At 41.2% G+C, this 22,500-nt stretch overlaps 1 protein-coding gene across 1 annotated transcript; it reads left to right on the top strand.

Moving 5' to 3' along the window:
* Window positions 1–2,971: 2,971 nt before the first annotated feature.
* LOC149007486 (uncharacterized) lies at window positions 2,972–3,739 on the top strand. Its single transcript, XM_089167078.1, has 2 exons — window positions 2,972–3,125; window positions 3,234–3,739. The coding sequence occupies exons 1-2, from the start codon at window positions 2,972–2,974 to the stop codon at window positions 3,737–3,739; spliced, it is 660 nt and encodes a 219-aa protein (XP_089023204.1).
* Window positions 3,740–22,500: the final 18,761 nt, after the last annotated feature.

Raw genomic sequence — 22,500 nt, forward strand, 5'->3', positions numbered from 1 at the left:
AACAAAAAATTGCCCCCTGGGGGGTATGAACTAATGGGTATCACCAAAAGGTTTTTAGTACACTAATGGTATGCTTCTGTATGGATTGCTGAATTTTTTAAGGTTTACTAGACATGAAAACATCATCTACAATTTGAGAGGGAGATAAATTTTTGTCAAGTTCTGGCTTTTTCTAGTGGTTGACAATTTTGGTGGATGGGTAAAGATTTGCTTTCATCTCATATCTATGGTTTAATGCCCCATGTCTAGCAAACCCTGCAAGCAGCCACTTATTCAGTAGCAATTTCAACTTAAAAGTAGGAATGAGAGAGACTAACTTTTCAGTAATTCTGATATATAAAATGTGAAAGGGATAATTACTGTTGCCCCCCTGTACTTTGATTTTATTACTAATAAAACCCTGTTCTTTACAAAATTACTGTTGCCCCCCTTCCTTATAACGGTGTTAAGTAGCCGTTAAGTTTGAATATGTAATGTCCACTTTGTCCTTCATTAAAATTAAGAAATCAAAAGACGATACTACCCCATTTATAAAAACCAGATTAAATGTCAATTTTACCCTAACTTCATTTATTTTGAATTAAAAAAATATTGGTTTTCCACCTTCACTAAACTTATTTATTTTGAATTAAAGAAATTGGCAAAATTCAAATTCGATTTGGTTTCCCACCTTCTCCTCTAGCATACGTAGGGAATGGAAACCACAATTTTTTTTAATTTATTTTTGGGGGACTAGTGCTTTTTTAATATTGTAAACGAAACGTAACACCTCCCCATGGGAGTTTAGACTTTTAACTGCTTTACTAACCCACCATTGACGAAACCACAAAATCTTGCCAGAGAAGGAATTAACTAAGTAGGTGATATTCAGTTTCCAAATTTGAGTTGAATTCTATCTTCCCTCCTCTTCGGTTTCTATTTTATTTTTATTTAATTATTATTTCTTTATTTTGGTGATTTTTTTTTGAGTAAAACAGATTATGATTATTTTTTTCTCTACAATTAATTAAGGGTATTACTGTAACTTGACAAAAGGGTAAATAAGTAAAGAGATAAGTAAAAGGGTATTTTGGGATTTTTAAAAAATATGGAGATGCCACATCATCAGTAAACTAACGGAACTTAACAGTAGGGGGCATTAGTAATTATAGACAAAGTTAAAGGTTGGATTAGTAATTTTGCAAAATACAGGGGATACATTAGTAATAAAATCAAAGTATAGGGGGGCAATAGTAATTATCCCAATGTGAAAACATCTTTAGATAGAATAGTATAAATTTATTTGAAACAATTACTATTTGCCATGTTAGGTGAAGTCACCTTAAATTCCCAAATCTGGTTTGAAATCCATGTTCAGCTACTACTTCCCCCACAAACTCTCCGGAAAAAAGAAATTGTACATTGTTGAGTCCTTGAAATACACAATAATGTACTATTTGGGTAGAAATATAATATAAGAGTTAAGAAGAATAGGTCTGGTTCACTTTTGAACCAACCACTGGAACATTGGGCTAATTGCTTGCATTATTAGGCTTCTAGATGTACCAAAACACTATTCACGTGGACAATGACACAACCTATTTTGTTTTACTTCAAAATCACCTTTTGAGAATATTGGGGTTAATACAAAGAAAATTGTACCGAACCCATCGGACCGGGTTCACTGTCCATATCCCGGTCAGACCATGGCTGGGACCTACCAAAACCTAATGAATCAATCATGAGGGCGCCGTATCCTAGTTACCAATCCAGTATTGCTTCCTGAACTTTGCGGTAGATGAAGCTGACTTGTAGAAGGTCTCTATTAGTAAAGCGGTGAAGGAATCATGCTAAGACTAGGTAACTGGTTGCGTCCCCGAGTATCTAGGGAATAACCCTAAGATCGGACGGCCACCGAAGGAGATCGAGAATTCATTCGACGGACGAAGATCAGAGGTAAAATCTATATAAACCAAGAACGTACAACCTATCAGGTATCTTAATCGTTTCCCAATTATGTATTCACTATTCTTTTGCTCTGCGATTAGCCAGAGCCTTTGTGATCAGTCCAATTACTAACTTAAGCTTCGGAGGTGGCCTCCCAACCCCACAGTTAGACCACGTCTAACTCTTTCTTGCAGGATTATATCTAGTCCGGCAGCTTAACAGAACTTGGATGCATCATCTGGCGCCGTCTGTGGGAAACGCTTCGAGAAGTCATGGTGACTAGATCAGCAGCAGCAACGGTGGCTTTTCGAGAAATAAATGCTCGTCCTCAGGTAGGAGATATTCCGGTAGTTAGACCTGAAGGAAGCAAACTCCCAGAGGTCCAGGAGGAAGGAAGGGAAGAAAATCAGGACTCTCCCAATCCTCTCCAACAACAAATGGAGCAGTTACAGATCCAATTCTTGGAGATGCAGCAAACACTCCGTGTGTTGGCAAGACAGGTGGTTGCACCTCAAGCACCCGATCAAATAGAGGCGAGAGGACGTGCATGAGAGGTAGTCTTGGATCCACCATTAATTCAGGTACCAACACTTTCCCATCATGTAGATGGATGGCAAGGTGAAGGCCATAATTATGGTCATAATTATCAAAAAGATTGTTAAGATCGAATCCCAGAAGTGAGAGCCGGCAAACCACCCGAAAGAGATGACCGGCACGATAGGCCGCAGGCAAGCCGAACGGGAACAATGACGAGGCAGCGAAGGGGAGTCCGCACCCACTCACCAACCTCAAGACGATCGGAAGAGGAACTATCCGGATGGAAGATGGACGATCACTACATATTGGCTGAAAGTTCGCCAATATAAACCAAAGATTGGGGCAACTCTCTCGAGGAAGAAAGGCCGATGATATTTATTCGGTCATCCAAAAGACTCCTTTCACCGATGCTATCACTCTGATCGAGTTTCCACACAATTTCAGGCTCCCAACTTTTATGGCTTTTGATGGTTCGGGAGCAGCCCATATTAGCTACTATCAACAAACAATGGCGGTGGCTAGAAACTCTAACGAGATCCTCTGTCGAGTTTTCACTTCTTCGCTGACCGAGGCGGCACAAAAGTGGTTCTCAAACCTTCCTTCGGGAAGAATCAACGGTTTCGAGAACCTCGCTCATAAGTTTATCAGACGTTTCCAAAGTGGTATCCAGATCAAGAAAATGGAGGAGACACTCTTTCCTATCTAGCAAGGAAGGAATGAATCAATCCGGGAATGCCTGAAGAGATTCAATAAAGTTACTATGGAAATAGGTAACTTGGATGATCAGGTGGCAAAAACGGCCCTCTTTACAGGGCTAACCAACCAAAAGTTGCTGGAGTATTTACTTCAAGACATGCCAACCACTTATGCTAAATTAGTACAACAATGCCAAAAACAAGCGAAGGTGGCAGAGATACTTGATGCCCGACAGAGAGATGGTACGCGACAAAGAGAACCTACGGCAGCAACCAAAGAAACAAAAGTCCTCGAAAGAAGTCAGAAGCAGAAGCAGCCTGATCTAGATCGGACTAGAAAGCCATGTTCGACCTGGAGAAGGCGATCTTCAGACCAAGACGAGTACATGCCATTAAATACTCCTCAGTCAGAGATACTAATGCAGATAAAGAATCAAGATATTTTAAGATGGCCGTCCAAGATTGTTACAAAGATGGGAGAAAAGAACATGGAGAAATACTGCCGCTTCCACAAAGACTACGGGCACTACACCAATGACTGTAGGCACCTCAAGGCAGATATCGAAAGGCTAATCAATTAGGGACATCTCATAAACTTTTTGAAAGTCAGGGAGAATGAAAAGAGAACGACCAATGAAAATAGGGGTGGTTCGCCAAGCAGGGAGCGTCGAGTTGAAGCACCAAAGTCTAAAAAAGGAAAGGAAGTTGCGCGACCTAGCAGGTCCCAATTCTTACAATATTTGGGGGACCCGGACCCGAATCCTTACGAAAGTTGAAAGCAAAATCGAAATTCATGGGATCAGGAGAAGCTCAGAAAAGAAAGAAAATGGAAGAAGTACCTATAACTTTCAGTGAAGAGGACTGTTGTGACTAAAATATCCCAATCCCGATTCAGGCCGGTTTATTTCGATCTGATCACAATTCAGTTGGTTTTGATTAATCAAGTAAAGCAATCTATGGGTCCGCCCAAGAACTTTGAGGAAGGCCTAATCAGGGCCATTCAATCCTATGTTATAATCCGACGGTCACAGTTAAAGGCATAACAGGCGGGAAATCTATATATAAAAGGGATGATGAACTCGTCAAGGGTAAGTCTCTCAAATCAATCTAAACACCAGTACTTTTCTGATTCTATGCCATTAGAGCACCTCAAAAGCTCCTTCGAGCTCTGAAGCATTATCTTCATTTCTGACTAGACCGTCGGAGATGCGACACCGATCAAGATGATCGGCTCCGTTTCTCACTGGTGTTCTATTTTCCAAGAATGAAAGATTGACTGTGGAGCAAACCAGGATCAATCCGATTTGAGTGGTTTGGTGCAAAGATTACGGTTCAAAGCCTCCGGCAATTTTAGCACCAACATTTTGGCGCCCGTCAGTGGGAGTTAGCTTTAACAAGTTCAAAGCAGAGGTCATGGCTCAATCGCTTGAGCGAGAGGAGACATTACCGGTTGAAATGGTAGAAGTAAGCCAGAGGGAGCCGAGGAGAGTCAATCCGAAGAGAAAAACAAGAGAAACAGCTCCAACACTGCAAATTCCAACAATGCAGACTCGGCAAAAGCAAAGAATGACAGAAGAGCGCTCACCTCATCCTGCTGAGATTTTCAAAAGACAGGGAAAACAACTCGCAAATACACTGGCTGCTTCTCAATTAGAGCTGTATCCAAATCAAATCGCTGAACGATTTGAGAGTATGCAACATCAAATACTTGAAACACAAAATCTGATGAGATCGTTCATCAAGCAAGTTGGAGTTCAACCAGAGGGAAGAGTTCGATCTCGCCTTGCTAGAAGATCTCACACTCTTTCCCGAGCTGAGGCGATTTCCGTTCCAAATCCTCAGATCCAGAGGTCAAGAGAAAGTCAAAGGAGATCAATTCTCAAAGAAGGATCAGGAGAGAGTGCAAATCCAAACTACATTCCTCTGGAGTTGGAAGATCAGGGATCATCGTATAAGTCACATTCAGAGTAAAAAGAGCAAAACTCTTGGAGTTCAGAGAGATAAGAGAGAAATGGGAAGATCGAAAGGTAGCAGATCTGAAGTTCATGGATCTGAAATCAGTAAGAGATTTTGTATCCTGAATGATCAAATTCAATGATTGACGAATAAAGATGGTGGAGAAAAGGTGGAAGAAGCAATGAATCAAAATCCATTTTCTAAAGACATCATGTCAACACCATTGCCGCATAATTTCAAACTTCCAGTGTTTACAATGTATGATGGAAGCTCAGATCCGTTGGAACACCTAGCTCAGTTCAATTCTGTTATGATGTTGGCAGGTAACTCTGATGTTTTAAATTGTCGATCCTTTCCATCGTCATTGAAAGGTCCTGCAACAACCTGGTTTTTCAGTCTATTACCAGATTCAATTGGAGATTCCAGAGACTTGAACAAAAATATTCTTATCAAGATTCCAAAGCAGTGTGAAAAGTAGCAAAACGGTGGATAATTTGGCTGCAATTCGCCAGAAGTCAGGGGAATCGGTTCAAAGTTATATGAAGAGATTCAATCAAGAATCAATTTAGATAAAGAACCTGAATGAAGCAGTGGCTTATGATGCTATGTTTAGAGGTTTGACGGACGATCATTTGTTGGAATTTTTTATTATGAACAAGCTGGCGAACATTGCAAAATTAACAACACGATGTAATCATTATGCTAACACGAAAGATATTCTTCAGGCCAGGAAGGAAACTGGTGGTGATGGGAGCAGAAAGAAGGAAGATGGAGTCATGCGATCTGATCAGAGAGATCGAAGAAATAATAGAAATTACCCAAGAAATGGTCCTGATCATCAAATTAGAAGAGATATTCCAAGACCATTCCAGGAAAATTATACTCCTCTTAATACAAGAAGATCAGAAATTTTGATGCGAATCCAACACCAGGGATTTGTAAAATGGCCAGCACTGATGATAGCAAAAGCAAAAGAGCAGAATCCAAATAGATTTTGCAGATATCATAGAGATCATGGTCATAATACTGATGATTGCAGAATTCTGAAGAATGAAATTGAGCGATTAATCAATCAGGGGCAGCTAGATCGATATGTCCAAAGGAGAAATGGAGGACATCAGAGAAATACTGCTGATCAACCAAGAAGGTGGAATAACCAGACACCAGTGAAGGAGCACCAGGCGAAAAGAGATTTTCAATCTAGTTCTCCAGATGAAAATGCCAAGCATTAGGAAAATCAAAGAGTTCAACAGAAGCAATCTCCTGTCATGGTCATCTTGGGGAGTTTGGATTTAAACTCAATGTCAAAGTCTAAAGCTCATGCCAGGTATGTTAATGTTGTTGAATCTCATGTTATTCCTAAAACAATTAAGAAGATGAAGGAAATAGTCTTCACGGAGGAGGAGATGGATGGAATTCAAGAGCCACATGATGATGCCATCGTTGTAGTTGAGGTGGCAAATAGAGACATTCACAAGGTTTTGATTGATACGGGGTCTTCTATAGACATTATGTCTTATGAAGCCTTTCAATGGTTGAATATGGATACTGTCAAGATAAAACCTTGTGGAACAAGGTTATTTGGGTTTTCTGGAGAATCAACTTCTATGGAAGGAACAGTGGAGTTGACAATAACATTGGGAACACATCCACAAATAGTAACAACTGTTACTAAATTTTTGTTGATAAAGAATCTGTCGGCTTATAATATAATTTTGGGAAGGCCAACTCTGAATTCTATTGGAGCTGTGGTTACAAGGCATTTGAAAGTAAAATTTTCGACTGAAGGGGGCATTGGAGAATGCAAATATGATCAGAGAACCTCGAGGCAGAGCTATACAACTTTCTTGAAAGATTATAAGTCACAAGGTAAGGCTCTTGCCCTTACTATTGAAGTTATGGATAATAGGGACGAAGAAAAAATTCAGAGAGGAGAACCAGTGGAGGAATTAGAAAATCCAAACAGGGGAACCATAATTGGGGCTGATAAGACCAATCAGGACAAGGTCCTGTTGAAAGATTTTCTTCGAATAAATGCAGCGTCTTTGCCTAGTCAGCACAAGACATGCCAGGTTTGAACAGGGAAGTTGCGGAGCACTGTCTATGGATAGACAACATTGTTAAACCATTAAAGCAGAGAAGGAGAAATTTTTCATCAGAAAAGCATGATGCAATCAAAGTCAAAGTGGAAAAGCTCAAGAAGTCAAAGTTTATTGAGCAGATTGAATGTCCCAAATGGTTGGCAAATGTTGTAATGGTGAAGAAGCATAATGGCAAGTGGAGAATGTGCGTGGATTATACTAATCTGAACAAGGCTTGTCCTAAGGATTGTTATCCTTTGCCGCGAATTGGTCAGTTGATTGATGCCACATCAAGTCAGCAAATGTTAAATTTTATGGATGCCTATTCTGGCTGTAATCAAATTCTTATGAAGGAGGAGGACCAACCTCACACAACATTTATGATGAATCGAGAAAGCTATTGCTACAAGGTTATGCCTTTTGGATAAAAAACTGCTGGGGCAACATATCAAAGAGCAATGAATAAGTTGTTTGCTAATCAGATCGGGAGAAACATGGAAGTTTATGTTGATGATCTTCTCGTAAAAAGTCAATTCAAATCTAATCATCTCACTGAAGGAATGGAATGAGACTTAACCCTAAGAAGTGTGCATTTGGAGTTTCATCTAGAAAGTTCCTGGGTTATATGGTCACACAAAGGGGTATTGAAGTGAATCCAGAAGAAAAAAAATTAAGGCCACCCTGGATATGCCAGCACCCAGCAATATGAAAGAAATCCAAAGTTTGACAGGGAAAATTGCAGCATTGAGTAGATTTATATCCAGATCTGGAGATAAGTGCGCTCCTTTTTTCAAGGTGTTGAAAAATCTAAATGCACTTAATGAATCCAGATGGTCAGAGGATTGTCAAAGTTCATTTGAAGAATTAAAAAGAAGACTAACCAGTCTACCAGTTCTATCTCGGTCGATATCAGGAGAAACCTTGCAGATATATTTATCTTCTTCAAAGGCGACAATGAGTGCAGTATAAATTCAGGAAGAAGGTACGGTCCAAAATCCTATCTACTTTGTAAGTCATACATTGTTAGATGTAGAATCTAGATATCCAGAATTTGAAAAACAAGCCCTAGCTTTGATAATAGCGGCCAGAAAGCTCAGGCCCTATTTTCAAGCTCATCCAATTATTGTTCTTACTAATTGGCCTTTAAAGAAAATATTGCATAAACCTGACCTTACCGGAAGAATGGTGTCCTGGGCAGTAGAATTGATAGAACATGATATAGATTATAAATCCCGAACTGCGATAAAGGCACAGGTACTAGCTGACTTCATTGTTGAAAGTATTTCATTACCGGAAGATCAGGGAAATTCCAGTGAAATATTTACTGGGTGGATTCTTCATGTGGATGGATCAAGTCATTTTCAGGGATCAGGAGCAGGGGTGATTTTATAAAGTCCATCTGGATTTGTAATTCAAAGTGCTCTTTGATTCAATTTTCGAGCCTCAAATAATGAGGCAGAATATGAGGCTCTCATTGCGGGATTGCGGTTAGCCAAATATTTGTGTGTGCAAAGTATCGAAGTGAAAAGAGATTCTGACTGGTGGTCAATCAAGTCACAGGAGTATATGAAGCGAAGGACGACAGGATGATCAGTTATCTTAAGAAGATGCTGGATTGTAAAGGGTGGTTCCAACAATTCTCAATTATGAGGATACCCAGAATCAGAACACAATGGCAGATTCTCTGGCGAAGTTAGCATTCGCAAAATTTACTTCTCTACCACAAGCTGTATATATTGAAGAGCTGGATATTCCGGCACATTTGGAGCCAGAGATAATGGAAATTGATACAGAGGTGTCTTGGATGGATCCAATTATACAATACCTTAAAGAAGATGTTCTTCCTGAGGATAAAGAAAAAGCTAGAACGTTGAAAAGAAGAGCTGTAAAGTTTATTCAAAAGAATGAACTATTGTATAAAAGAACAATTTATGGGCCACTTTTGAAGTGTTTAGGACCATCCGATGCACAGTATGCTTTAGCAGAGGTTCCTGAAGGGATCTATGGGAGTCATCTATGTCACATCCACCCAGCCGGTACCCCATTTGGAATACCCGAGATGTGATCCACAGTCCAAGGATCAATGATCTGAGGTCCATGCCTCCCACATACACGGTAACATAATCATGAACAGTAATAATCAATGGTAAAAACAATTAATACTAACAATATGTATAAAATAGGATTAAAAATATATCAGAGTGCGGAAGATAGATAATATCAGAATGTGATCAAAATCATATCAGGGAGAGAAGGTATGGTAGCCACTCTCTCAAAGCAACGGAAAGTAAAAGTAGTTAAGTACATGTCCAAGTATCACCAGAAGAATCCAAATACATATTAATTTCAGGCCTGTATACTCCATAAACACACCGGGGAAATGGGGCACTACGCTAAGGTTTCTTCTACACTAATAGTAGTCTCCTCAACAGTACGGATGAAGTAAACTCTACGCTGCTGCTCTTGCACAACTGTGGGGCTAACCCTTGTGCGGATAGTAATCCTCCTCGGCTCCAAAATACGGATCCTCACTGACGCCACTACCCGGAGGGTAGTATGTGGAATCATAGTCCGCCTCAAGGGAGGTGCCATCGTAGTCCTCGATACCTGGAATATAATCTAAAAACATTTGCACAAAAAGGAATGAGTTCGAAGAACTCAGCAAGGCAGTTATTCCATAATTAGAAATCATACACATTCAGAACATAGTATAATGCAATGCGATATGGAACATATGATGCAAATATGAGTCTAACTCTATGAATGCTAGTCTCTAGGGTAGACATGCTTTAAGTCATAGCACCGTACTTCTTTGGGTCGTCAGTCACTCTCCCATTTCCATATCTTGGGAATGCCTGGGGAAGATTGGTAAAGTCATCAAAAACCGTGGTAAGGGGATCGATCACCGCTCTCTCACATCACCATTTGGTCAAGTACTGGCGCATGTCACAGTAAGGCCTAGCCCAATGCAAGTCATCTACTCAGTCGGTCAAGTCAGATTCAGATACGTCCATTCCTCGCCCCCGGCGATCCTTTCCGGTATCCTTCACACTAGAGTTAGCGAAATCCCGGATTTCGGACTCATCAACCCTATTGGTCATCCACATATAGTAAGCGGGAAGCTCTCACGGATTGGTTACCGGTCTTGAGCGCCCGTGAGCCCAAGTCTATCCATATGCAACTCTACCAATAAATGGCCCCTTTCAGGTATCCGTAGCATGGTTTATGTCCCCTACCGGATTGGTTACCGGCCTAGAGCGCCCATCCAACCATACACTACCACGGGTTGTTCGGTCTCAATGCCCTTCCGATTCGGGTCTAACACGACAAGGATAAACCTAGCCAACCAACTAGACAATCCTATGTATGTCATCCAATAACCCGGGAGAGTGTCAATAGGCACCATCGGAGAACATCCCATACTATTCCCTCCGATGCCTAAGGACAAAAGTGTCAATAGAACACTCCCCAATCCCAAGTCAATATGTAGGCAATCACATATTCAAGTCCATCATCTTTCATGCATCCAATACATCTTATCATAAAAGTTAAACATGATATTGAAATAAATCATCTTAGACATAAGTAAACAAGAATAGTAATGTAACATGGCAAGAGTATAAAGATGTCAATACTATTGTTCTAACACATATATAATAGTCTTATAAAGATTTAAAAGTAATCAAAAGGTTCCATTCATAAACAAGAACATAAATGATAAGGTGGTGATCTATATGTTTATGGAGATAACCATCCTTACCTTGGGTTGAATTGATGATGAATTGAGAGTATCAAGAAATAGTCCAAAATAATTGTTAAGGCCCTAAACAAACATCAATAATAAGTTAGAGAGAAATTAGGAAGATTGGATATCAATTGGATCAAAACTGGCCAAGGTTGCTGTCAGCAACAACTTTGGTCGATGGTTTTGGTCGATGGTGTCACATCCACCCAGCCGGTACCCCATTTGGAATATCCGGGATGTGATCCACAGTCCAAGGATCAATGATCTAAGGTCCATGCCTCCCACATACACGGTAACACAATCATGAACAGTAATAATCAATGGTAAAAACAGCTAATACCAAGTATCATGAATAAGACAAGATTAACTAAATCAGAGTGCGGAACATAGATAATAATAAGGTATGATCAAAATCATAAAGGGTGAGAAGGTGTGGTAGCCACCCTCTCAGAGCAGCGGAAAAGTATTAAATCAAGTTAGTTACATATCCAAGTGTCACCGGAATAATTCAAAGACAAATTAATTACAAAATCCAAGGTTCCACAAATACACTAGGGGAATGGGGCACTATGCTAGGGTTTCTTCTATACTAATGGTAGTCTCCTCAACAGTACGGATGAAGTAAACCTAGCGTTGCCGCTCCCACACAACTGTGGGGCTAACCCTGGTGCGGATAATAATCCTCCTCGGCTCCAATATACGAATCCTCACCGACGCCACTACCCGGAGTGTAGTATGTGGAATCATAGTCCGCCTCATAGGAGGTGCCATCGTAATCTTCAGTACCTGGAATGTAATCTAAAACATTTGCACAAAAGGAATGAGTTTGAAGAACTCAGCAAGGAAGTTATTCCATAATTAGAAATCATACACATTCAGAACATATAATAATGCAATGTGATATGGAACATATGATGCAGATATGAGCCTAACTCTATGAATGCTGGTCTCTAAGGTAGACATGCTTTAAGTCATAGCACCGTACTTCTCTAGGTCGTCAGTCACTCTCCCATTTCCATATCTAGGGAATGCCCGGGGAAGATCGGTAAAGTCATCAAAAAACCATGGTAAGGGGGTCGGTCACCGCTCTCTCACATCACCATTTGGTCAAGTACTGGCGCATGTCAGAGTAAAGCCTAGCCCAATGCAAGTCATCTACTCAATCGGTCAAGTCAGATTCAGATACGTCCATTCCTCGCCCCCGGCGATCCTTTCCGGTATCCTTCACACTAGAGTCAGCGAAATCCCGGATTTCGGACTCATCAACCCTATTGGTCATCCACATATAGTAAACGGGAAGCTCTCATGTCCTCTCACGGATTGGTTACCGGTCTTGAGCGCCCGAGAGCCCAAGTCTATCCATATGCAACTCTACCAATAAATGGCCCCTTTCAGGTATCCGTAGCATGGTTTATGTCCCCTACCGGATTGGCTACCGGCCTAGAGCGCCCATCCAACCATACACTACCACGGGTTGTTCGGTCTCAATGCCCTTCCTATTCGGGTCTGACACGACAAGGATGAACCTAGCCACACAACTAGACAATCCTATGTATGTCATCCAATAACTCGGGAGAGTGTCGATAGGCACCATCGGAGAACATCCCATACTATTCCCTCCGATGCCCAAGGACAAAAGTGTCAGTAGGACACCCTCCAATCCCAAGTCATACGTAAGCAATCACACATCAAATCTCATCATTTCTCATGCATCCAATGCATATTCATAATAGTAATCAAATCATGATATTGAAACGAATTATTATAAACATAAGCAAATCAAAATGATAAAGTAACACAACCAATGTATAAAGATTTAAAGGTTACTGTTCTAACACATATGTAACAGTATAATAATGATTGAAAGAAATTTAGGGATTTCATTCTTTGAATAAAGCATAGTTCAATATTTGATGACTTATACGTTTATGGATATAACCATCCTTACCTTGGATGAGTTGATGATGAATTGAGAATACCAAGAATAGTCCAATAGAATTGTTAAGGCCCTAAACAAACATCAATAATAAGTTAGAAAAGAAGTCGGGAAGATCGGATGTCATTTGAGTCAAAATTGACCAAGGTTGCTGTCAGCAACAACTTTGGTCGATGGTCTTGGTCGATGGTATCGACCAAAATTGTCCTCGGGCAGAATAGTGGATTTTGGGGATTTTGGTCCGAAATGAGTCTTCCGGTGTTCGGATCAATCTGAAACTTGGAGGCATACTTAACAACAGTAGTAGGACACTATAAATCAAGGAATTAACCCAATCCAATGGTCTAATTAAAAAGCCCCAATTTGAGCTATCAAGTTCAAGTGATAAACATCATGGCATGAGTTGAAATTGATTGCATTGATGAGGAATAGCATGCAATAGCTAGAGGAACTACTAGAAATTCGATTGGAATCATATGGCAATGTTAAACATGAACATAATACACTCTATAGCTCAGTTTGATATCAAATGGTATGATGTTAATAGGTAAATCATGGAATACATATGCTAGGCATGAGATATAAGCATTAGCATCAATGAATGGCTAAGGGAATCATGGATTGAGCATGAGTAGGCACTTGGAGTGGTGGTTGCAAGGTTGCAGCACCATTCCAAATGTCCCATCAGCAAGATGACAATAGAAAAGAGTAGAAAATGGTAGGGTAGAGAGTGGAATGAAGAGTCATACCTTAGTGTGGAAGATGAAGACAAGAATCAATGATAAACTAAGTGTCTTTGATGAGATACCCTTCAAACTAACCAAGGAGCTGCTTTGGGAAGCTCTCCCCACGTTCCCAGGTGAGAAAAATGATTGCAAAAGGCTCAAGGCTCGAGGTCCTATTAAATAGAAAAGGAATATTCCATGGAATCATTAACTTGGCAGACTGGGACATTTTGGTCGATGGTCCTTGGTCGATGGTATCGACCAAAATGATCAACGAAAATGTTTTCAGCAGAAAACTCAGGTTTAGGGATTTGAAAGGCTATACAAGGTCAAATTGAGTGAGGTTTTCTTCCACAATTCAATCAAGAAGTCTAGTTTCGGGGAATACCTTCGGATTGTGCACAGGAGGTCATTTGGTACATCAACCATATTAATCTTCTCCGATGCGCAGACTTTCCTTAAACACTGACAATGCATTTAAGCAAGGGGTATCAGTGTCAATGTCCATGGGCTCGGTTTCCGAATCATGATCATCAATCAGAATGGTCCATAAATCTCTTCTTCCACCGCTTCGGGTCCTCGGACCTGAATACAACAGTGGATCCGGGTCAGGGTCAAGGTTAGAATAGGGATGGATATTACAGATGGTATCGACCAAAAGGATCGACCAAAATTTCCTTCGGGACATAATGATGGATTTTGGGTGTTTTCATCCTAAATTGGTTTTCCGGTGTTCGGATCAATCTGAAACTTGGAGGAACACTTAACAACAGTAGTAGGACACTATAAGTCAAGAAAATTACCCAATCCAATGGTCCAAACAAAAAGCCCCAATTTGAGCTAACAAGTTCAAGTGACAAACATCATGGCATGAGTTGGAATTGATTGCATTGATGAGGAATGGCATGTAATAGTTAGAGGAACTAATAGAAATTCGATTGGAATCATATAGAAGTGATAATATCACATGAACATAGCATGCCCTACAACTCAGTTTGGTACAAAATGACATGATGTTAATAGAATAATAGAGGAATACATGAGCTAGGCATGAGGTGGAGGCATAGCATCAATGGATGGCTAAGAAACTCATAGGTTAATCATGTGTAGACACTTGGAGTGGTGGTTGCAAGGTTGCAGCACCATTTCCAATGTCTCACCAACAAGAAAGAAAAATAAAAGAGTAGAAAATGGTAGGATAGAGAGTGGAATGGTGATTCATACCTTAGTGTGGAAGAAGTAGACAAGAACCAATAGTAAACAATGAGTTTTTGATGAGGTGCCCTTCACATTAGCCAAGGAGGTGCCTTGGGAAGCTCTCCCCACGATTTCAGGTGAGAAAAATGATTGCACAAGGCTCAAGGCTCGAGGTCATAATAAATAGAATAGGAATATTCCATGGAATCTTTAACTTGGCAGACTGGGAAACTTTGGTCGATGGTTTTGGTCGATGGTATCGACCAAAAGGATCGACCAAAATGTTTCTCAGCAGAAAAACAGGTTTAGTTCAGCAACTTCAAGTAGGGATTTGAAAGGCTATACAAGGTCAATTTGAGTGAGGTTTTCTTCCACAATTCAATCAAGAAGTCTAGTTTTGGGGAATACTTTCAGATTGTGCATAGGAGGTCAATAGGTACATCAACGAGATTAATCTTCTCTGATGCGCCGATTTTCCTTAAACACTGATAATGCATTTAAGCAAGGGGTATCATCATCAATGTCCATAGGCTCAGTCTCCGAATCATGATCATCAATCAGAATTGTCCATAGGTCTCTTCTACCATTGCTTCGGGTCTTCGGACCTGAATACAACAGTGGATCTGGGTTAGGGTCAGGGTTAGAATAGGGCTGGATATTACATTCTCCCCCCCTTAAAAGAAATTTCGTCCTCGAAATTGAAAGCGTACCTGTGCTTCCAAAAAGATGAGGAAACTTCTCCTTCATGTCACCTTCTTTCTCCCATGAAGCTTCTTCGGGGGTATGGTTCTTCCATCGAATCTTCACCAAAGGGATGGTGTGATTCAGCAACTACTTGTCCTTTCTTTCTAGGATCTCGGCTGGTCCTTCATCGTAAGAAAGATCGGCACTAAGTCCTTCGGGTGCTTGCTGTAGTATGTGTTCGGGTTTTCTATGTATTTCCGAAGCATTGAAACATGGAACACATTGTGAACTCCAGCAAGTGATGGAGGCAAGGCCATGTGGTATGCTATAGGTCCAACCTTCTCCAAAATCTCAAAAGGTCCAATGAAGCGGGGGCTAAGCTTTCCTTTCACATTGAATCTCGTCACCCCTTTCATAGGTGATACTTTAAGGAAAACTTTCTCTCCGATTGGAAATTCTAAGTCGGTTCTTCTCTTGTCAGCATAAGATTTCTGTCTAGATTGAGCAGACTTGATCCTTTCCCGAATCATATCAACCATATCACTTGTAGCTTCTATCATTTGTGGACCTAAGACTTTTCTTTCACCAGTCTCAGTCCAATACAAGGGCGTTCTACAAGTGTTACCATACAAAGCCTTAAACGGAGCCATGCTTATTGTTGCTTGATAACTGTTATTATAGGCAAACTCAACTAAGGCTAGGTGTTCATCCCAATTTCCACCCATGTCAACCACACAAGATCTAAGCATGTTTTCTAGTATATGAATTGTCCGCTCAGATTGTCCATCAGACTGTGGGTGATGAGCTATACTCAGATTCAATTGGGTTCCCAAGGCTTTCTGCAGACCATTCCAAAACCTTGAGGTGAACCTAGGATCATGGTCAGAAACAATACTCATCGGCACTCCGTGTAGACGAACTACATTGTCCACATAAAGTCTAGCTAGCTTATCCAAGGTGTAGGTGTTCTTCATAGGAATGAAATGGGCTGATTTGGTCAACCTATCAACAATCACCCACACAGTGTCATTTCCCTTACTCGTCCGAGGCAGGCTAGTCACGAAGTCCATTGAGATGTCTTCCCACCTTCCAACTAGGAATAGGAAGGGGCTGAAGTAATCCAGATGGGGGTTGACGAACAGCTTTTACACGTTGGCAAGTTTCACACTTGGCAACGAAGTCTTCAACATCTGCTTTCAAACCGTTCCACCAAAAATGTTCCCTTAAGTCCTTGTACATTTTGGTACTTCCAGGGTGTACTGTAAAGATGGACTGGTGTGCTTCTTTCAATATTTCATTCTTGATTTCATCGACAGCAGGCACACAGAGTCTACCTCTAAACAATAAGGTACCATCCATGGATGTACTAAAAGCACGGTCCATTTCTGAATTCAAGGCAATTTTATCAATCTTCTCTTTCAACTCTAGATCAGAACTTTGCAAGGCAACAATTCTGTCTCTAAGGGAGGATCTTGCAGTCATGGCATAAAGAATACAATCCGAACCCTTAGGGACCACTTCCAAACCAAATCTTTCCATCGAGGACAACAAAGGCCGACTCAAAGCATTTAAATCCAACTCTTTTCTTTGACTCTTTCTACTAAGAGCATCCACCACTACATTTGCTTTACCCGGGTGGTACTGGATGTCACAATCATAGTCAGAGACCAATTCCAACCATCTTCTTTGTCTCATATTCAACTCCTTCTGGGTGAACAAGTATTTCAAACTTTTATGATCAGTAAAGATGGCGATCTTCTCACCATATAGATAGTGTCTCCAAATTTTCAAAGCAAATACAACAGCTGCAAGCTCTGAGTCATGAGTGGGGTAGTTCCGCTCATAATCCTTTAGTTGCCGAGAGGCATAAGCCACTACCTTACCGTGTTGCATCAACACGCAACCGAAACCAATTTTTGAAGCATCAGTGTAGACTGTCAATCCACCAGAACTATCAGGTATAGTCAAAACCGGAGCGCTTGTCAATCTAACTTTCAGCTCTTCAAAATTCTTCTCACAAGAATCTGTCCAAACAAACTTCTCTTCTTTCCTAGTTAGCCTAGTCATAGGGGCAGCCAACCTAGAAAAGTTTTCAATAAATCTCCGGTAGTATCCTGCCAATCCAAGGAAACTTCTTATCTCAGTCACGGTCTTCGGTCTTTCCCAATCGGAAACAGTTTGAACCTTCTCTGGGTCAACACAAATACCCTCGGCTGAAACAACATGGCCAAGAAATACCACCCTTGAGAGCCAAAAGTCACACTTGCTAAACTTAGCATATAGTTTCTTTTCTCTCAACCTTTGCAATGTGAAGTTCAGGTGCTCCACATGCTCTTCTTCATTCTTTGAGTAAATCAAGATGTCATCAATGAAAACGATTACAAACTTATCGAGCACATCGTGAAATACTCGGTTCATGAGGTCCATGAACACAGCAGGGGCATTAGTTAAGCCGAAAGGCATCACTTTAAATTCATAATGTCCGTACCTTGTTCTGAACGCTGTCTTAAAGATGTCACTTGACTTCACTTTCAACTGGTGATATCCCGATCTCAAATCAATCTTTGAAAAGACAACAGCACCCTTCAACTGATCAAAAAGGTCATCAATTCGAGGCAAAGGGTATCTATTCTTGATTGTCAGCTTGTTTAACTCCCGGTAGTCAATGCACTGACGCATACTACTATCTTTCTTCTTTACAAACAAGACCGGAGCTCCCCAAGGCGATACACTTGGCTGCACAAAACCTCTCTCTAAGAGTTCATTCAACTGAGTTTGCAACTCTTCGAGTTCGGTAGGTGCCATTCTATAAAGGGCCTTGGATACAGGAGCCGCTCCAGGAATTAAGTCTATAGAAAACTCAACTTCCCTATCAGAAGGCAAACCTGACAAGTCATTCGGAAAAACATCATCAAACTCACTAACAACTCTGACTTCTTCAAGTCTCTTCTTCCCTTTGACCTTGCTTCTAGACGAAGCATCTTCCAAAAAGGCATGGACTTGCATTAGAGTAGACAAGGTCTTCTTGCTAAATCTTCCCTTCTCTCCTTGAAATTCGAAAACCGAATTCTCTTCTACACGGAACTGGATCTTCTTCGAGGAGCATAAGATCACGGCATTGTAGAAGGTCAACCAGTCGATTCCCAAGATTACATCAAAATGTCTTATGTCAAACAATACAAGATTTGCCTTCAGATTCCTTCCACAAATCAAAACAGAACAACCTTCTAACACTTTATCTAGTTTAATAGCAGACCCAACAGGGGTACAAATAGATAGATAACTAGATAAACATCGAGGTGTCAAGTTAGTCTTCAAGGCAAAAGTAGATGATATGAATGAATGTGATGCACCCGTATCAAATAATACAAATGCGGGAAGAGAAGCAACTAACCGAGTACTTGTGACAACATCGTGACAGGGATCTTGCTCGACACCAGATATGCTAAACACTCTGCCAGAGGGAGGGGCAGAAGTAGCAGCAGGAGTACTCTTCACGATAGGAGCTTGAGGTTGTACTGACTTCTTGGGGCAGAAACGAGCATAATGGTCTGCTTGCTTGCAGAGGAAGCAAGTGGAGTCTTTCGATCCAATAGGAGCTGCAGCAGGGGAAGGTCTCTGATATGCTGACCTAGGATTCACCATCCCAGGTCTAGGAGGATAAGTAGCTCCCTGAGGTCTGACTCCACTGGACTGACCATGATAGCTCACAGGAAGGGAATTAGGATTCTAACCAAAATTTCTCGGCTGAAAGGCGGGTGCAGGATAAGGAGCAGGTCTAGCAAAACGCCGATCAGTGCGGTCTACAAAGCCAGGGGGCCTAAACTGCCAGGGTTTCTGAACTCGAGCATTTTCCTTTTCATTTTCTTCAAGCTTCTTCGAGTTTTGAACCACTTGAGCATATCCTTCAAGAGGCAAGACAGTGAGGTATGCCTTGATAGAAGGCCGTAAACCCTTGAAAAACTTTTTTGCTTTGGCTTCATCAGACTTAAAGGATTCGGGGGCGAAGAAAAAGAGTTCTTCAAATTTTTGCTGATACTCAAGCACAGACAAGGTACCCTGTACTAAAGCCATGAACTCGGCCTCTTTAGCATCTTTTACAGCTTCCGGAAAGTAGTTCTTGCAAAAAGCTTCCTTAAACTTCTCCCAGGTGACAACACCAGCATTCAAGGTCTCCAGGATAGGCCTAGTGGAAGCCCACCATGCATCAGCTTCTTGCTGAAGCTTCTGCTTGGCAAACAACACTTTCTGAGCATCAGAACATTGCAAATGTCTGAAGGGCTTCTCCAATTCTCGAAGCTACTTGTTCGGAAAGAGGGTGTCCTTGGTCACACCAGTAAAAGAAGGTACTTGTAACTTTAGGAAACTTTCCATCAAACGGGTGTGGGGTGTCCCGGTGAATCTTTCCACAAGAGGGGCTGTGGCTTCAGAAGTTCCAACTCCGGCACGGTTCTCATTGCGAAGGGTAGCAAAACCAGCCATCATTTGATTAAATTGGGCAGCTTGCTGATGCATCATGTTGGTCATGACGCTGGCAATATCTCTAAAGCTTCCGATATCGGGGGCACCAGGAATGTCATTCGTGGTGTGGCTATCATCCTGTGTCTGCTGATCAAAGCCCCCGGCAGGGGTTTCCTCGTTTCCGTTGCTGCCGGATCCGATGAAACGGTTTCTAAGTAAGACCATTCTGCAAGAATCAAAGATAAGGATACCAAGATTTCAAATCTGACAAAGACAACTTGATCAACGAATAGGATAACCAAATCATGGTTAGAATCATCAATATAGTAGTCAAATAAATCAATATTGCACAAAATCCAAAGGAGTTGAAGTCAAAAATCAGAAATTCCCAAAAATAGCCCAAAGCAGGAAACTGACCAACTTTGGTCGATGCTTTTGGTCGATGGTATCGACCAAAAAGTTTCTGCGTGAAAAATCAAATTTAAAGGGCCCACTTCTCATTTCATTTTCATTTCTCACTCAACCATTTCGAGTTTAGCTCTGGGGAAGACGATTTTCTAGGGTTTTCAAAGGTGCTAGGACTTGATTCCAGGCTTCAATCATTCTTGAGATTCTCATTTGATCATCAACACAAGTAGGTTCTCCTTCTCTTTCTCTTTTTTTGAAAATTTCTTTTACCATAGATGTGTTTTCCATCAAAACTGAATAATACATGTTGCTAATGGTTAGAATCATGCATGCAAGTGATTAGAAACATGTTTCCATAGTTTTTCAAGCAAGTCTAAGTTCCAAACACAAGATTGCATTCATTTTGGTTATCACAACAATATTCATTTCACAAAAATCCAACTTTACAAAAACTTGTCTCATTTTCAAACCAAAAGGAATTTTAACATGAAATAAATTCCTACAATACTGGTTTACTATGGGGAAGGCGTTCCCACTCTCCATTCGATCAAATTTCAAAATTTTCAAAAATCACAAATGCAAGTCAAAGGAGGGATCTTCTCTCTCCTACTTGCTGAATTTTCACTTTGAATATGCCAAAAAGATGGATTTTCACCAAATAAAGTATTCTAGCATGCTTGTACAGGTCTTATGCATATGTTAGAATAATCAAATCAAAATTTTACCAAGATCGAAATTTTCTGAAATTTACGAAAATGCCCTTCATCTAACAATCACACACTGGGACTAATCCAAATGGGTTTCTTTCTTTATTTCAACAGATTCACTATGCCTAGAGGAGGTAGACGAGTGGATAGAGGTCGAGGACTTGTTCCCCGGGCTGAGGTTACAGATGAGGAGCATTTCACTACTCCTATGGCGGAGTTTCTACACGAGCACTATTTTCATGATATACCGATCGAGCATGGACGATTGGTTGATGTGGATGATTTAGAGGTATTCCACATCCGAGAGAGATTAGAGGCTATGGATTGGCTTCACTTATACACTACGGCACAGCCAGTCTATCCAGCTCTTGTCAGGTACTTCTATAGTAACCTGACTTACCGTACAGAGGATGATCCGAGGGATGGTTCTAGGATTGTCATGGATTCTATGGTTGGAGGCAGGGAGATTAGCTTCACTACCAAGACATTGGCTCGCATCTTAGATGTACTGATTGTACGAGACTCCCGTTGGTGGATCCCCGCTGGTACAGACATCACAGATGTTCTTCTTTCCTATGAGGTATACGAGGTATGCATGACTCTATGGGATGACATTAACTACTATACGCCCCGGTGTGGTACCGCGATGCGTCCTTCAGCTCGGGTTATCGCTCGTATCGTCAGGTGAAACATCCTTCCAAAGGCAGGGCACCATAGCAAGGTGTCAGCGATGGAGGCATTGGTTATCTATAGCATGTATACTAGAGTGCAGATTGATTTAGCATACATCATGCAGAATGTTATGATTGATCAGGTTGAGTTTCCTGGGGATAGGAACTTGGCTTTCGGTCGACTCTTGACTCGTGTTTTTGAGCACTTTGATGTGGACTTGGAGCATACACCCATGATTCAGGGTCGAGACTTAGGTGAGAACATCGGCTCATGGTCGATCAGGAAGATGGGGCTCCATGATGCCGTCAGATCAGAGGATGAGGATGACACTGATGATGCATCAGGAGATGATGACTCAGAGGATGATAGTACTGATGATGATGATGGTGGTGACAATGATGAGCATGGTGAGGATGATGATCAGGGTCATGAGGAGGCTCCGAGACATGAGGAGGTTCCCACTCCACGATTTACTGAGGTCAGAGGTCCATCTCATGCGGCTTTTGAGGCTTCAGATGTGGCTTCTCATCAGCCGTCCATTTACTCCATACTTGAGAGGATCGAGGCTCGACAGGAGAGGATAGAATTACACCTGTGCAACCTTGGTGAGAGGTTTGCACGACTGGAGGAGGAGTTCAGATCTAGGAGAGGGGTCAGACAGATCGTCGAGTCGATCACCTATATAGATAGTACTAGGAGTTTTCTTTTATGCTATCTCGGATGTATCTCTTTTTCAGACTTGTAAAATTCTCCTATGTAATTAATGAAGA

Source organism: Hakea prostrata, chromosome 8 (genome assembly GCF_041222555.1).
Source record: "Hakea prostrata isolate BN-2017 chromosome 8, UWA_Hpros_2, whole genome shotgun sequence".
In the NCBI taxonomy this organism is placed as follows: domain Eukaryota; kingdom Viridiplantae; phylum Streptophyta; class Magnoliopsida; order Proteales; family Proteaceae; genus Hakea; species Hakea prostrata.

What these genes read in the sequence shown, in the direction of transcription:
- LOC149007486 (XM_089167078.1), top strand. Translation starts at nt 2,972, where the DNA reads ATGGCGGTGGCTAGAAACTCTAACGAGATCCTCTGTCGAGTTTTCACT. An exon ending in TATCAGACGTTTCCAAAGTG is followed by an intron (nt 3,126 to 3,233) that starts GTATCCAGATCA and finishes CTATGGAAATAG; the next exon opens with GTAACTTGGATGATCAGGTG.